The 17,686-nt window shown below is 37.0% G+C and overlaps 1 protein-coding gene across 4 annotated transcripts; it reads right to left on the bottom strand.

The window, feature by feature from the left end:
• Positions 1 to 7,765: 7,765 nt before the first annotated feature.
• prdm2a (PR domain containing 2, with ZNF domain a) lies at positions 7,766 to 16,535 on the bottom strand. 4 transcript variants are annotated; one of them, XM_028017766.1, is made up of 4 exons: positions 16,363 to 16,535; positions 15,059 to 15,124; positions 10,084 to 14,031; positions 7,766 to 9,628 (listed from the first exon to the last, which is right to left on the bottom strand). In XM_028017766.1, exon 3 carries the CDS (start codon positions 13,959 to 13,961, stop codon positions 10,113 to 10,115), a length of 3,849 nt encoding a protein of 1,282 aa, XP_027873567.1. In that variant the 5' UTR covers positions 13,962 to 14,031; positions 15,059 to 15,124; positions 16,363 to 16,535; the 3' UTR covers positions 7,766 to 9,628; positions 10,084 to 10,112. The 4 variants fall into 4 exon arrangements, with proteins under 4 accessions (XP_027873567.1, XP_027873572.1, XP_027873582.1 ...); XM_028017771.1 differs by lacking the exon at positions 16,363 to 16,535 and adding an exon at positions 16,121 to 16,356; XM_028017781.1 differs by lacking the exon at positions 16,363 to 16,535 and adding an exon at positions 15,475 to 16,114.
• Positions 16,536 to 17,686: the final 1,151 nt, after the last annotated feature.

Here is a 17,686-nt window from a genome sequence, read left to right on the forward strand (position 1 = left end):
AATGGCCTCATTGCAAAGATTTTCCATATATGGAAGAATGTTTATTTTTATCATCTGAATAGAGAACTGTCTGAGACTTAGGCCATTATTTTAGGAAGGTGACGACATGGTATGTCTGTTGTTTAAAGCTGGACAGAGGAAAGTCCAAATTCAGTCATTAATAAATCCAGCACAAAATGTAAAAATGAAACCTAGCAAACTACTGAGAATTCAAATTGTTCTGAAAAAAAAAATTAGCTCTTTGAGGCAAAGTCATGTCAAAGTAAATGGAAAACATACCTTTATCTGTACATAATGATCCAAATGTGACAACTCTGGGTTCTCTCTCCGCTTCTATCACGGGTTCTCTGTAATCAAAACTATACTATCCCAGTCAGATAAGGCCACATTGCTAAATTTACTCATGTGGGTTTGAACAAAGTCAAGAGTGTGTGGTGGGTGGAATTGTAAACATATGCAGAGGCTAGAAAGTGGGCATTAGCAGTCCAGTATTTTAGAAAAGCATTCCATTCAATAACATTGGATTTTATTTACTTGATGCTGCATCTAAAAAAGCAGTATATATTATGCTACATTAAACATGTTGCAGTAAAAAACAAATCTGTGTTTCTTGCAAACTATATTTGAGAAACCTGGGACTCCTCTCACTCAAAATGAGACACCCGGTTTTAAAAAAGGTTTTTTTGTTTGTGCATTTTCACAAATATTTTACTCATACAGCAAGAGATTCATTTTTGATCATGAGAAAAGGTGCGTGATGGATAAGTTAGTTGTACAACAATTTAGATTTCTCTGCAATGAAGCAAGAGTCCAAGTTTTCTGTGAGGGAAAAAAAAGTGCTACTTTCCATTTCTTGCTGATCTTTGGGATTTTGTTTTGCTCTTTTGCCACATGCAGCTTGTCTCTTTATTTAAACAGAACCTCAACCTCTGCCCCAGAGTACACCAGCAAAAAAAGTGAAGCAACTACATCTTGGTAAATAAATCTTAGTGGACAGTCAAAGGTCTGGGGCTGCGATTCAGGCATCAAAAGAAAATATGTGCACACAATTTTTTCAAACACAGACTCTGGGCAACAGATTTGACATTTTACAGAATTTATGCAGTTCTCACACAAATTTACATTACCCAATGTTTTGCATAACCAGTTCCCTCTTTAAAATGGTCCTTTTATGTTTAACTCTTTGGAAGCAAAAGAGATAACATGTTTTAAAAAGCCGCTCCTTTGCAGGATTCTTAATTGCTTTGCAGGAGAGCAAGTGACAGTGAGTTAGACCGTTGTTGCTCCTGTGTTAAGCTGAAGTAGCCTCCCTTTCATTGATTTGTCTTTTGTCAAATACCAGCATTAAGTGAAGAAGCGGCTTTTTATTCATCACTGGAAAAAGAGAATGTAAGGAAACAGTGCCCCCACCTGGCCTTTATGTACTTTGTTGAAATATACCGCTAATAATAGTTGTCTTTTTAAAACTTGAGTATGGTTCAAAACAATGTTTATTTTTCAGTATATGACAATGCAATGTGGACACTGGAAATTCTAATCTTAAGCAAAAAATTAAACATTCATATTATCTGTAATGACTACATGCAGGCACATGCAGAGGGGGAAGGGGTCGGGGGGGCTTGAGCCCCTGCCCCTTTTGTCCTTGTTGCCCCTAGTGCCCTTTTTGAGTTTGTTTTTTTCAAAACTTTTTTTTTTCAATTTTTTATTATTATTTTTTTTAATCTGTGCATCAGAAGGCCTCAGCAATAATATTTAGCTAAATATAATAATTTAGCAAAATAAACTAGTCTGGCTGCCCTCAGTCTAATAATGACTCTCAGTTTCTCTGCCTCCATGTTGTTCAGACACCGGGTCCATGGTGAGGAGGAAGGGCCTGATCTGTGTCCTCTAACTATCAAATTATGGGCAAGAAAAATTTTTCATACACTGGTTTGTGAATAAAAACGAAGGTCTGATGTTGACGCTAGAAAAACGGTTTCTATTTATATTTTGTCTTCGCATAATTGTCTTCGCAATAGCGGGACAAAACCCGCCTCGCCACTAAACACAGAAATGCTTCGGCTGCAGAGAAAACTTCTGACTTTAATTTAATCATTCTGCTAAAGGCCCGGTTTGCTACAGGCAGTCTGAGTCAGTCCACCGACAGATAGGAAGAATGTCTGTCTTTATAACAGATATTCTGATATAAGACACGGTACCGACCGTCACCGCAGCTAAAAACCCCAGTACCACCTGGTACCACCTGCTGACTGTTCGCTCTGCTTCTCCTTTACGTTTCTACCAGGCAGGTTAAAGCCGCTGCTGACGGGATCTGGGCTGGAGATTTGCGGCTGTAAATAGAAGTTATTACCAACTTTTTCTATAATAATGGGAATAACTGTTGCTACTACTCGACTCAACAATATAATATTACAGTTAATACAGACAATAAATTCTCCATAATACATTTCAACAGTAGAAGTTTATATGCGAACTTTAACCACATCAAGGATTGTTTAAATCAATTTAAACAGCCTTTTAGCATCATTACTATCTCAGAAACCTGGCTTACTTCGAATAAGGGAGCCGATTTTGAATTAGAGGGTTACGAATTTAGTTATATTAATAGAGAAGGAAAGATTGGTGGAGGAGTAGCTGTATATGTGGACAACAATTTCAGATATAAGTTAATTGAAAACATGACTAATGTGGTTAAAGATCATTTTGAATATTTAACAGTTGAAATATATATGAAAAAAAATAAAAATATAATTGTTAGCTGTATATATAGGGCTCCTGGTTCTAATATGAACCTTTTCATAGAATGGTTTGAGAAAACATATACAGCTATAAATTCAAAGAACTATTTTATTTGTGGGGACTTTAATATTGATCTGCTAAATGTCAACAATCACAAATTGACTGAAGAGTTTATTAATACCACATGTAGTCCGAGTCTGTTCCCTCAAATTACGAGACCTAGCAGAATCACAGCTAATAGAGCTACATTAATAGATAACATATTTACAAATTTAATAGACAACACCATAAGTGGATTGTTAGTTCATGACATCAGTGATCATTTACCTGTTTTTGTTGTTTGTGATATCTGCCACAGGAAAGTAATGACTAAAAATAATCCAATTAATAAAAGATTAAGGACGGAAAAAACTATAAATGCATTTAAAGATGATTTATCTAAACAAACTTGGGAGTCAGTACTAAAAGAAAATGACGTGGTTAAAGCATATGATAATCTTCTGAATATTTTCAAATTATTATATGACAAAAATTGTCCGATTGTTGAGTTTCCTTCTGTAAATAAATATTCTGATCATCCATGGATCACAAAGGGATTGCAAAATGCCTGTAAAAAAAAGAATAAGCTATATAGAGACTTTATAAGGCATAGATCAACTGTGGCAGAAAATAAATATAAGAAATACAAGAACAAACTGACTGTTGTTTTAAGAAAAGCAAAACAAGATTACTATAGTAAACAGTTGGACAGAAATAAAAATAATATAAAAGGTATTTGGAATATTTTAAACAATGTTATTCGAAAAAATTTCAAACATGTCAGTTATCCACAAAACTTCACAAACAATGAAGATAAACATCTAAATAATATGGAAGAGATAGTTCACAATTTTAACAAATACTTTGTGAGTGTGGGCCCAAAGTTGGCTGAGGAAATACCGCAGCCCACAGGACATGGAATACCAAATGACGCATTAGTGAGAAATCCAGATTCCATGTTTCTTACAGCAGTGGAGGAAAACAAAATCATAGATATAGTAAATAAATGTGAAAATAAAAGGTCAACTGATTATGACGGCATCGACATGATAATAATTAAGAAGGTGATTGTGGAAATTATTAAACCGCTAACATATATCTGTAATTTCAAACAGGAATATTTCCCAAAAAAATGAAAATTGCAAAAGTAATCCCACTATATAAATCGGGGAATAGACATGACTTCACAAATTATAGGCCTGTTTCATTACTTCCACAATTTTCTAAAATTGTGGAAAAAAATATTTGTTGTCAGACTAGAAAGTTTTCTAAGTAAACATCATCTACTGACTGAAAGTCAGTATGGATTTAGGTCACAAAGATCCACAGCAATGGCAGTTTTGCATTTAATGGAAGAGGTGACCAGTGCTTTAGATAAAAAGAAACATGCTGTTGGGGTATTTATTGATTTGAAAAAAGCATTTGACACCATTGATCATGATATACTACTTAGAAAACTTGAGTGTTATGGTCTAAGAGGAGTAGTGTTGCATTGGATGAAAAATTATCTCAGCAATAGGCAACAATTTGTGCAGTTGGGTGATTTCCAATCCTCATGCTTGGATATTGTTTGTGGTGTCCCTCAGGGCTCGGTATTGGGGCCAAAATTGTTTATTTTGTATATAAATGACATATGTAATGTATCTAAGAGGTTTAACTTTGTACTATTTGCTGATGACTCAACCATCTTTGGCACGGGTAAAGATTTACGAAAGATGTTGCTTGAAATGAATCAAGACTTATGTAAACTGAAGGAGTGGTTTAATATTAACAAATTGTCACTAAATTTAGATAAAACAAAGTTTATGTTGTTCAGTAAGTGTAAAGAGAAGAGTGACTTAATAATACAAATTGATAATATGACTGTGGAGAGAGTGACTGAAATTAGGTTTTTGGGAGTACTGATTCAAAACAAGATCTGTTGGAAACCTCATATAAGATATGTCCAATCTAAATTGGTAAGAAGTATTGCAGTTCTTGCTAATGCTAGAAAATATTTAAACTCCTCTGCCCTATACATTCTGTACTGCTCACTTATTTTACCTTACCTAAGTTATTGTGTGGAAATTTGGGGCAATACTTACAGAACGTTACTACAACCATTATGCACATTACAAAAAAGGGCCATTCGTTTAGTTTATAAGGTTGATTTTTACTGTCATACCCACAATCTATTTATAGATTCTTATTTATTGAAATTCACTGATTTAGTGGAGTTTCACACTGCACAGATCATGTTTAAAGTCAGAAATAAAATATTGCCAGAAATGATTCAACAATTATTTTCCGATAGAGTGGGGGGATATGACTATAGAGAAAACCTTGACTTCAGAACTTTGAAGGCTCGTACAACAATGAAAACATTGTGCATTTCTGGGGTTGGTGTGAGGATCTGGAATAAACTCTCTAAAGAGCTGAAGCAAAGTCCAAGTATGAGACATTTTAAGAAAGGTCTCAAGACAGCTATTATTCAAAGCTATAAGGAAGAACAAGGGGGATAATCCTGGTTGGGAACTAAAACTTTAGGTATGATATCATCAAGTAGGTGGCATGTCGGCGCAGGTGTGGGTAAATATATAAAGGTATGAAAATAGTGTATTTTGTCTATAAGCAGATGGGTGTGTATATGGGTGTGTGTACGTATATATGTTTGTATATGTAAATATATATATATATATATATGTGTACAGATGTGTATGTGTGTGTAGGCACTATTTTCATCTAGCTGAGGAAATTTTATTACACTTATTATTTCCTCTGTCAGAAAGGATATCGGACACTGAAAATACTGTGATAAATTACAGCTGGAAAAGGGGTATGATTACATAAGTTATACTTCATCATACTCCTTTTCAGACTCATAATCACCGATGTGATGTGTTTTCTTTTTTTTTTTTTTTTTAAAGAAATATATTATGTACTTTGTGTCGTTTACACTGTCGTTGAAAGGTTTGTCTGAAATAAACTAAACTAAACTATTACAGAACCTGAAGTGTTAAAGGAAGATTCGGCCCAAAGCATTAAGTTCACAAAATAAACATCAGAGAAAATACTGTAGCAATAATTAGAACTGCAGCATAAAGCCAAACATGCCACAAATCAAAATGTCCTCAAAGGATCGGTGGACTGATGATTTGGGGACAGCAACAGTCTATCCCCACCGGGGATTCCAGGTAGATTCCAGGTAGATTCCAGAGATGCGCATCGCAGCGGCTTTTCATGCAGGGCATGGTCTGTGTTACAATTAAACCATTTCTAGGGGCCCCTGAATGTCTGGAGGCCACTTCCAGAAACTACTGAGTTTTCTTTGCCTTGATATCCCAGTCTTACAAATCTATATCTCAGAGGTGCTAACATAAAAAATGATATAGTTAATCCCTTAGAGCTTTTTAAAGCAGTCTGCAGCCAAGTTGTTCTAGAGGTTAAATAGATATTATTAGGGCTTAATTAGTAAAATGGCAGTAAATTTGCTTATTTTATAACCAGTCACCTTCTCTCCTCTGGTCTGTTTAACAGCTATAGTCTCAGATCAGCTCAGCCCTCCAGGACTGTCAGCAACATTATACCTGTTGGGGAAAATATACTACATTTGCAGGTCCCCACCTGATGACAATGAAATAGTAAGATCCAATTAAATTCTTGACCAATATGGGCTGTTGCTATGTTGTTGTATGATCTTGTTTAATGTGCCCTTTTTTAACTTTGAGCCCCTGCCCTTCAAAAGTCTCTGCACGGCCCTGATTACATGGGAACAAGGAAAGGGGAATAGCTGTTCATTTTTCAGCAGGTTTGTTTCAAACATTCAACGCAAACGTTTTGGGGGTATTTTTTCTAAATGTTGAACTTTGTTGGCCATCACTTACCAATAATGTGGCTTCATCGGAGTGTCTTCTGTCCGTGTTCACCAACTCTGGTCCTCAAAGCACACTGTTCTGCATGTAGACGTTCCCTCGATTTTGACACACCTCATTGCAATTCAGCAAAAGCCTGTTAATCAACCATCAATTGACATCAGACGCGTTGAAGCAGGGGAACGCCTAATACCTGGATGTCCAAAGTCCTCAAGGGCCGGTTTTCTGTATGTTTCAGTTCTCTCTTTGGTAGTAATGCTGCGTTCCAGTTACCTCGGAAGTCGGATGACTGTGTTAACTGTGTTAAGACGGAATTTCAACACGGCGACGCCCGTAGACATTGTTTATTGTACCCGTTACAAAAATAATTTTAAGCTTTATTTTCCACAAACACCACTTCTAATTTGTTCAGTGTAGAGTTGTAGGCGCTACATGCAATGTGTGTCTTGGAAAATAAACATGTTTCCACTAAATCTACTGTTGATGCTAGGAGCGGCTATATTGAAACACAAAGTCGACATTAAGTCTTAACCGGGAGTAGCCGGAGTTGCTCCCAGTGGGAAATCTGAGTTCTGGGAAGTTGGCAATTGGGAAGCAGCATAACTACCTACTCAGCACGCCAATGTCTTGCTCAGGCCTGCCAATGAGCCATCATTTGATTCAGCTGTGTTAAAACAGGGAGACAACTACAACGTGTAGGATGCATTTTTAAAAATCTCCTCATAGGGTAGTTTTCTGTTTTCTTCCACATCATTCTCTTTCGCTTCTCATTTTAGAGCTTTTGAAATATATATTTGTACATCTTCAATTAGGTTTACCACTCCAATAAATGTTCATTATTCTTCTAAATATTGTTAGGAGCTACCCATTTTACTCTCAAATTATTGACAGATGGACTATATTCTTTTGAGTCATCGTCTTTAACTAATGTATTTTTTTTCCACCATCAATGATGTCTATGACTACATATATCTGCTATAATTTTGGACACACTCATTTCAATAAAAGATTTAATCAGAATCAGTATCTTGTACATTTTGACTTTTGGTTACATGTCACACTTCTTTGAACCCAGCTGAATTAGATTCTAATCCACATCAAAAGACATTTTCTAAACAAAATCACATCAACTCATATTCAGTTGACGCTCAATTTATTTTTTAACACTTGCTTGAAAAAAAAACAAACTTTAGTGCAAATCAAACAGGAATTATTCAAGAACATGATTTTAAGTTATTAATAAATATACATGACTCAATTTACATTTTTAAAATGCTACAAGCACTTTTCACAGTTCAGCATCTGTCTCCCAATCTATTCTGTACATCCAAAAGGTTTCAGCCAGAACCAAAGAAATGCCAGCTTGGGCTGAAAAGGCCAAAAAAAAAAAAAAAAAAAAAATTACAGATGCAGAGACTTTATCAAGTTTCAGATTACAAAATTAATATTTAAATCTCACACAAAATTATTACCCTGTATAGCAGTTATTTTTCCAAACCTTTAGTTGATATAAGAAACAAAATCTTACATAAAACAAATACTATTTGATTTAGGACACTGTGCAACAAATGTTTTTATATCCCACAAGAATATTATCTCCTAGCCAAAAACAATTTTTGAAAGTACAAACAAAAGTGAAGTGCTTGTGTTCCAGATGAAAAACAAACAATATTACATTTTCAATCACTGTAGGGATAACAAAACACCACAAAACAAATGTTTGATAAGTATTTGTGGGAAGATGTGCAAAACAAAGCATAAAGAAGAGAGCAAGTCAGATGAAAATGCACAGATACCAAATATTGGGATTGGTTCAGTCAAAGATGCAACTAACTTCACATAATAGAAACACAGCACTTCTATTTGGGGTTGCGGTCCAAATGCATCAACTGGCAAGATTTCTCAGTTGTAGAGAATTTGTTTACATCAATCTGTAAATACATGAGAAAATATGCATTATCGCACTTAACTTAAAAGATGTTCATATGCTATACCCTCTGAACAAGAATTACACGTAGCTCAGATGTGAAAGTAAATTTCAATAAGACAATGGTTTATAATTTGCTAAAGCAGCTAAATAAATTCTTCATCTGAGAAACACTGAAAGATGATACACTTTCACTGTTGCCATGCTGTATTTTACCATTTTAATTAAATTTCATGGCACACAAGAGCATTCTATTCAAACTCATTTAGTAGCAGCTGGGCGTCAAAAATGCCTATAGCATTAATTTCAGTAAATATTACATTCACAGCAATTATGGAAAACCCACTACTCCGACTGTCTTTCTAAAAATTAATGATTACAAAACAAAGGACTTAAGATATGAGATTCAGGCCAAGGTTACATTACATTGTGCTACTGCTTGAAATTCAGGTTTTTTGTAACTTCAGGGGAAAAAAAAAAACCTCTCCAAATGTACAATTTCTGAACAGTAGACATGTCTTTTCTTTACTCACATTGCTGACCTTACCCCTCAGAGAAAAAGGTTCATGATCAGATTCAGTATTGAAGTTGTATCAACATAATCCATCTTAAATCTGTGTAGCGAGAGCAGAAGCTCACAGACAGCATGCAATTAGAATTGAAACCAAAAGGCAACAGAGTACAAAGAAAAAGTGCAAATGCATGCCAGAAATGATTGTCACCTGCCATGCTCTCTAAACCGCCCATCAAGAAGGAAATGCGAGGAGCTCAGTTCATCCTACTTCCTTTTCCAATTTGTAGCATGAAGCAGCTAGATTAACTTCAAGTGCAACTCCAAGCTATTGACACAGCAAGCTTATGCAATGAAGGATTCTGTTTTCCTCAAAATCTCAAGCTACTAAAATGGCATTCACACATTCTCTCAAGTTCGCATTACAGGTCTGTTTTATCCATTCTGTAATCAGTCATTTATTGTACAGTATAATGCAGTCTACAGGTCTACTGGGTTTCCAGTGTGATTACCAGTACTTCTCCCTGTAGGATAACGGAGAGTGTTTCATACAGTGGAGTCCTGAAACAACAGAATACAGAATTAAAGTTATGAATGGAAAACATAACAAATCATCAGGCTTTAAGTACATTGCCCTTCACACATAGCTTTACCCCTGAGAAAGATAAGAATAGAAAATACAACCAAAGACACATGGAGAATGGTAAAAGCGAAAAAAAAAAAAATGAAATCCCACAGCCAGAAAACACTAGCAAAGAGGAACATTTTGTCACCATGATTACAACTACTGGATCCTCTGTGCTTATTTGGGAGTCATACCAGAAAAAGGTCTCGTTTGTCCTACCATCACAAATGTAACCACGTGGAATTAGCTAAAAGCGATTGTGCGTGGCAACATTATCTCAGAATTTTGAGAAAACTGATCCCAAACACACATCAACAGAAATGGATCACCAGACACAAAATCAACCCTCCACTTTCTATATCAATTATACTGTTGGTGCAAATGTATTTACCTGCATATCCTGGAGGATTACTCATGTTCTCAAGCTGAGGATTTCTGCTCGGAGCAGCTTTTAATGGCTCCAGATGCAACTTCTTCAGTCTGAGCAGCAGCTGATTCATCTGTCAGCGGGACACTCTGTGGAGGCTTCACAATAGTGATTTTAATGGGAATTCCTTTGATGCTGTGCTGCACTCTGCTGTACTGCCGCAGAGACGGGTTGAAAGTGCGAATGGGAACTTCTGCAAGCATAGGCGCCTCTTCTTTGGGCTGTATGCGCTCCTTAATGATGATTTTACTTCGTTTGCTTGAGAAGACGGTTTGTACTGGAAGAATGGCAGGTCTCTTTGTAGAGCCAGATGTCTGGAGTCTTGTGTTATGCCGAGGCGGGGATTGCAGTTTCTCTTTTAAATGGGAAACTCCTCGATGCGAGTGTTCGTTGTTCTCTTTTGTGAGAGAGATTCCTCCCTCTTTCCTTTTTGTCATCTCTTTGGGCTTTTTGGGGCAGACGGCCATGTGTTTGGTTCTGCTGCGGCGCATTGTGAACTCTCTGTTGCAGTGAGGGCAGACAAAGATTTCTACCTGTGCAGGTGACAGTTTGTTTGCTGAAGAAATTGACTTGTTTCTATGTGGCATAATCCTCTGGACAAACTTCTTCTTCCTTTTATTAAGTATTTTGATCTTGACTGGTGGCTCTTGATTTGGTTTGGACCGGTTTCCCTGACTGACTCTGACTGAAGTATTTAGTCCATTAGCAGAGTTCGTCGTAGACAAAACTCCATTCTGGGTTTTTGCAAAGTGGCGTAAGGGGACAGGATTTTTTCTAGGCGTGTATCGCTTCTTATCACTTGCATTTGCACATACCAAGATGTGCTTGTGCAGCTCTGGCATATTGTCAAAGCTTTTCCCACACTTGGTGCACCGAATAGCTGTACTAAAGGTTTGTGGGATGTTGTGGGTGGTGAAGTTTGTAGCTGAAGCAAGTGACCCTGCAGGGGATCTGTTATGGTAAGGAAAGGGAGGCGGCTTAAAGCTGGGATAATGCTGGTTTATGCCAAGACGAACATCAGGCCCTTTGATTTTACATCCATCTGAAGTCATGATCTTAATTGTTGTAAAGAGCTCATCAGCAGTCATGTCAACTTCGCATTCTTCCTTTTTGACAGATTTTTTTGATTCCTCTGGTGACTTTGTGACTGAAGGATCTGTATTGTTTTTACTTGTGTTGTTGTAGTTCTGAGGTCTCAGTTTACCCTTTTCTTCTTCCGTGTATGAGCACTGCTGCCCAGGATGCAGTTCATTTTGATGCTGCTTCAGATTGCAAAGGTAGACAAATTCTTTTGTACATGCACTACAAACGTAGGTCTTTCCGACGCCGTGAAGACTCGATCGATGGTCGAGTAGCGCGGATGGCTTGCCAAACAGCAGCACGCAGAACTCACATTTGTAGGGCCATTCATCTGCATGGTCAGCCACATGATGGCCAAGTTCTTTCATTGAGTGGAAGAGCCTTTCACACACATTGCAGATGAAATTCTTGGTGAAAGTCTGCTCCTCTGCATCAACTGCTGTCTCATTTAAGGGTTCTTCCTCAGTTTTGTCAGGAGGAGGGGCAGGAGGTGTTGTAGGTGCGGTTTCAGACATAGAAACAGACCCATCAGATACTTCCTCAACTTTTTTTGTAGGAAGCTCTGTTCTAACAAGTCCTAGACCAGGTTTTGAGTCTGCCACAGGAGGAGAATCAGACATCACTGGGGTGTTAGATGTCAGGGTTACAGATTCTGGGATGGCAGACACAAGAACAGGAGGGTCCACAGGTTGAGGGTCAGGTAAAGATGTGACCCGTTGTTGTTCTAATTGATTGATGACCATCTGAGTGGGTGTTAGAGGCTCAGCTGTATTCTCTTGTAAAGTTACTGCAGCTGGCACAATACTTCCTGGAGCTTCAAGAGCTATGGTACACTCTATTAAGACGGTGCTGCTGGCTAATTTGAGTAGGGAATCATTTAAGGTTACAGTGGGAGGGAACGACATTTCTGACACAGGAGCAGATTCAACCATTGGTGGGTTGAGTGCAATCTGATCAGTGAGAAAGATGTGGCTAGGTAGATTCAGGGTTGGGTCAAGTGGCTGGGAGAGAGTGACAATGTTTGCAGAGTTGGCAGAGGCAAATGCAGTAGTTAAATCACACTGTGATGAATTTAATGGATTTTCTGTGCAAATCACCAAGGGTTCTGGAGATATGTTTGGGGCAAGTACCTGGATTGGTTGGTTTGAGGGGTTGGAAAGAGATGAAGGTGGAGCCAAAACTGTGATCAATGAGGGAGCAGCAGGGAGTACAGTGTGAGTGACTGGAGAAGCAAATGCTATGGTGCACTGTGGAGATGGTTCCATGGCAAGAGAAGTAAGCGACGCAGGTGATTGAGTCAGAGAATTTGGGGGTAAGGTCAGTCCATAAACAAGTCCCTCAGCAACATGCTCCAGTGGGTTCACAACATCTGAACCTGTTACAAGAGTCAAGTCTGTAACTACAGGCGTTTCTGGATTCACATGGCTTATCATTTGCTCCTCACTACTTATTAAGACCTTTTCTGCCACATTTGAATTTGAACCCAATTCACCTGGGCTTTTTCTTTGTAAACTCAAATCTAGCGCAGCATCAGCTGATGCTTCATCTTCATTTCTTTTGACTGTATTAGAAAGATCCAGGGGTTGCTGGTTACATGGATTACCACCAGTCGCTGGGGCCCAACTCTCTGACAAAACAGGACTCCCTTCTGGCACAGCTACAGATTGAGTTGCATCATTAGTCTCATTTCCTGTTTGTTGGACAGGCGAGTTACACTGAGCATCAATCTGTCTTTTACTTCCATCACCCAAATCTAACAGATCTGGCTCTCCCGTTTCTTCATTTGCTGCAAGAATTTGCTGTGAGGACCCAGTGGGAGAGCCAGTTCTTCTCCTAAACTTTCCAGTCCCAGAAGGTAGGACAGTGAGTGAAACAGGTGATGAAGACTTCTGTCCGTCAGTGATGAGGGCAACTGTAGGTTTAAAACCCTCCTGTTTCTCAAGAAGCTGCTTAAGTTTTGGAGACAGGAAAACAGTGCGTTCCTCCTGAACAATCTCTGATTCTGTATTCTGAGGGAACAGATTCTCAATCAGTGACGACAGAAGTGATGAGGATGAAGACATGACCACCTCAGACTGCAGTTCAGTTTTAATCTGTGGTAGGAGAGGTGGTGTGGCGGTTCTTCTTTTGGATTGTTGTTGACCAGATGCTTCTGTATCTGTGTGTAAAACTTGGCTAATCTGGGCAGGGCCCAAAATTAGGGTGTCCATTCCAACTAAAGTTGAGGACCCGGAGCGGATTTCCATTTCACAGTTATTTATTGTACTTGTTGATAGTATCTTTCCATCAATGTAAAAGCTAAGATTCTCTGAAATATTACTAGACACATCTAGCATATATTGCTCTGCTTGTTCTCCATTATTTTCCAAAACAGTAGTGGAAATAGTTTTTATGTCCTGTGTCTGTTGTTGAAATGAATCACTTAGTAGCGCTTGAGGTATTTCCTCTTGTGTCAGGTTGGCATTTTCCTTCATTGTAGGATGCAGTTGGTTATCAGGGACCCTGCCCTCCTGATGCTGTCTGTTCATACTTGTGGATATCTTCTCTGGAGATTTGCAAGGATGATGAACATGCATGTGTCGTTCCAAGCCTTGTTGGCAGGTAAAACATCTGTTGCAGTGCTGGCACACAAAAGCTTTTTTATCTGTATCTTTGATGGGGAGCTTGTGAGAGTATAAGTGCTCCCAGCTGATATCTAGTTGTTCTTGTGTATCCTCCCCGTCTCTACGTTCAGAGATGTACAAGTGGGAAGAGTCTTCCATCCTCACTTAGCATATGTATATAGTTGTTTGATCGATGTTTTTCCACGCAGGATAGTGGCAGCAGTCATACCTATTAAGATGATAAAGAAAATACTAGAATTCAGAACTGTGATACAGAACATTGAAGGGTTGTATTAAATCAACTTTAGCAAAATAGAAAAGAAACAAGACTACGAGAAATATTAGCAATAGGAAATATTAGCTGACTAATGTCATTTGTGAATTTAAACATCACTGACCATTTTACGAGGTAAATTCTAAAAAGCTGAATGGACCCTTTAGTAACACAACCAATCATAAGTGCAACATGGTTAACAAGAACACACCCTTTTCATAAGATAGAAACCAGATTTAAGCAATATGCATCATATGTATTAATTCCAATGGGAAAAGGAATTTATAGAGGGAATACAAAGCTGATTGAGGCAAATATAAACAAGATATGGGAGACCTAATAATATATTTCAACTGTTAACATCATTGCTGTACCACATAGAAAAATTGTTTTACATGCAAGGAAAAAAACTAACTAAACTTATTTGTTAAGTTTACATCACAAATGCATCATACATTTCTGGAAAAATATCAAAATGTTAATCCAAAACAAAATGTATCTAAACTGATACCATATTGGATAAAAAATGCTGTGGAAAAAGTATGTCCCCCTTAAGGTTTTCCTTTGTAAATATCACATCACAAAAACAAATTAAATATTCAAATTCATTTTGTAAAGGAAAAAAGCTAACTAAACCAACCTAGACTAGGTTTAAAAAAAATAATAATTAAAAATACAAAACATAACTACTAGTAGTAGTAGCAACAACTGTCAGCATGTTCTTCAGTTTTGTATTAACTGTATTTTCATGTTGTATTAAAATTAGTTTAATGATTTCTAACATTTAAGTGTAATATAACAACAACAGAGGGATACCTTTTATAGAACTACACTTCTTATATTAAAATTAGTTTAATGATCTTTAACATTTAAGTGTGATATAACAGCAGCAGAGGAATACCTTTTATAGAACTACACTTCTTATTTACAAATGTTTCTTTGAAAGTTGGTAAGGTCAATTTAAATATTTATACTGGCTTACCATTTTCACTGCAAGTTTAGAATGAGTGTTTGTGGACTTTTATGCAGATCTTTTGCTGAGATTTTTCTGTTGGGGAAAAAAAAACATGTAAATGGTTTAAAGGAAAACTGATCATTACTGCATGCTCCCACAAAACAAAAAGAAGCACAATGTAATATTTAGCAATGGGATGAAAGTAAACGATACAAGTAGTAGTTCATTTTAAGAAAACAAAAACAAATCTTTTTTTTCTGTTCCTATCCTGACATATAGGAACAGAAAAAATAAAGCACATTAGAGGATAACAGAACAGAAAATTCCCTTGAGAATACGACCTAGATATCCTTAAACATTATTTAAATGTCTTTTACAACAATAGTTATAAAATACTAGTGAAATATACAGTTGACAATAGGGCGGTGGATTTTGACATATACCTTATGTACTACGACAAAATGGCAGGCCTGTCATGTCTTATTTGTTCTCCCATGAATCTTGTTTGGAAAACAAATGTCAACCTAAATACATAAGAAGCCTAAATCTAACGTTTCACAACACGCATTTCCAAAAACATACGTTTTAAAATGTGCATTTCGCATAATTATGCACACAATGCATCGTTAAAGTACATAAAGACACGAGATGACATGTAAACAAAGACTTTTTAAATAGATGTACACTCCCGTTATATTTACAGCACAATAATCCGGTGAATTCTTGTACAAGTGAGGCACTATTAAATATATTAGCAGAATCTATACCATTCAAGGGCCTACAGAAATGAATTAGTAGAAGCTGTTTTAAAAATATTCGGTTTCTATTTTAATTACTGTAGACTACAACAGGTCTCTTTTTACCACTACCACGTACATGCCGATAAATAACAGTTGTTTTATTGTAATAAGTTAAAGGCAGACAGGCGACGAGGTGCGCCTCCCCTGGTTCGGTGACGCTCCCCCGTCCTTGCTCCATTGCTAACAGCTCACACAACACGTCGTCACATTTGCTCTGGCTACAGAGCCAGCTAGCGCCTCTTAATTTAAGGTCAACTAGATTTACGAACGCAAGCTTCTAACTACTTACCGAGCCGAATGCAGACACTAAGAAATTACTAAACTGACGTCTTCGAACAAAGCCTCATACACCATTTCTAAAAATAAAAGGGAGTTGTTATCGACCGCTGTGTACGCATCTACCGATAGCCACAATACTATTGCTAGCTTGTTAGCGTTTGCCAAGAATTAACACCAAATGTTAACCGCGACAGCCTCAAGTACAGGTTGGTGAATAAAATTTGCGAAGAAAAGGAAGGTCTTTAAACATACACGATGCTTCCAAAGTTCCGGAAAGGTTTGAAACAGTCCTGTTGTGCACCTTGTAGACAACTGTTTTTCCACTTTACTCTATCAACAAAATTTCGGCGTTCTGATTGGACAGAGAATTAGGATGTCAAAATATAACCAATCAGCGAGAGGCTTCTTAAAGTTGAATTTTTAAAAGGACAAAAAGACTGTTCTTGCAAATAAAATACACCTAATCTGAACCAAACTATTATTGTGGTGTGTGAATGTAATCATTTTATTATTACAGAATTAAAAGTAGTAATACTAACACAGAATGTTTTTGAACCTGGATCGTGAAGCAAATTTGAATACTTGTGTAAAAATAAGATGATTTTATAATGTATGCGATCTTTTTCCATTAACTTTTCTTATCCGATGTAATTGCCTTGAATTTGACGAGTTCCAAAAATATAAATGCTCATTTTAGATGGTTCAGTTGAAATTTTTGAAAAATATTTATACAATTTGTTTTAGATCACACGGTGAAAGTAACAGATATATTGTTTAAATCGTAGGAGGAAGGTGTACCCCCCTCCCCCTTCCGTCCCTCCGTCCCCCCTCAAAAAAACATTCAATCTGGAGCGCACCTCCGCGTGTCTATAAGAAAATGGTTGTTTCAAAGTAAAACTGGAAAAAAGTGTTACAGTAAAAATTAAACTCGACGATTAACTGCAGAATTGTTTTGAGATCTGACAATATTTCATTAGATTTTTTTTATGCTGTCTGAATATCAGAAATATTGTTCAGAACTTGTCAAAACTGGATAATGGGTTAAAGAAATGAACATAACATTTCACTATATTCCTTGCCATTGTAGTGCGTTATCTTGACCAGGAGAGGGAGCAAAATTAAAAGACTTTGTTTCAATACAGGATTAAACTGGAGCGCACCTCCGCGTGTAAATGTTTGTAACATTTACAAATTTCCAGAGTAAGGATTATTTTTGAATGTGCAGTAATTGTTGGTATCCCACAGTAACTTATGATACTTATGTGCACATTATATACATGGATTACATTTGAAGTGTTATACAGCAGTGCATTTAATCACATGTATTCAGGTAAAGAGATTGCAAAATATCTGTGCACGAACACATAGTTTGATTAATTTGTTTGTATTAACTTGAACTATGCTTTATTTACGACCATTTCAGATGGTTACATTTCGAAATGAGAGGGATTAAGCTGCAGACTGTAAACAAAAGAAATATTCATCAACTTATAGCTTGTTTTCTAACAAAAAAAAGAAACAAATGTGTACAAACCCACTTAGTATATTGAGAAACAATTTAGTACTAGTGAAACTA

This window comes from Xiphophorus couchianus, chromosome 1, assembly GCF_001444195.1.
Source record: "Xiphophorus couchianus chromosome 1, X_couchianus-1.0, whole genome shotgun sequence".
NCBI lineage: Eukaryota > Metazoa > Chordata > Actinopteri > Cyprinodontiformes > Poeciliidae > Xiphophorus > Xiphophorus couchianus.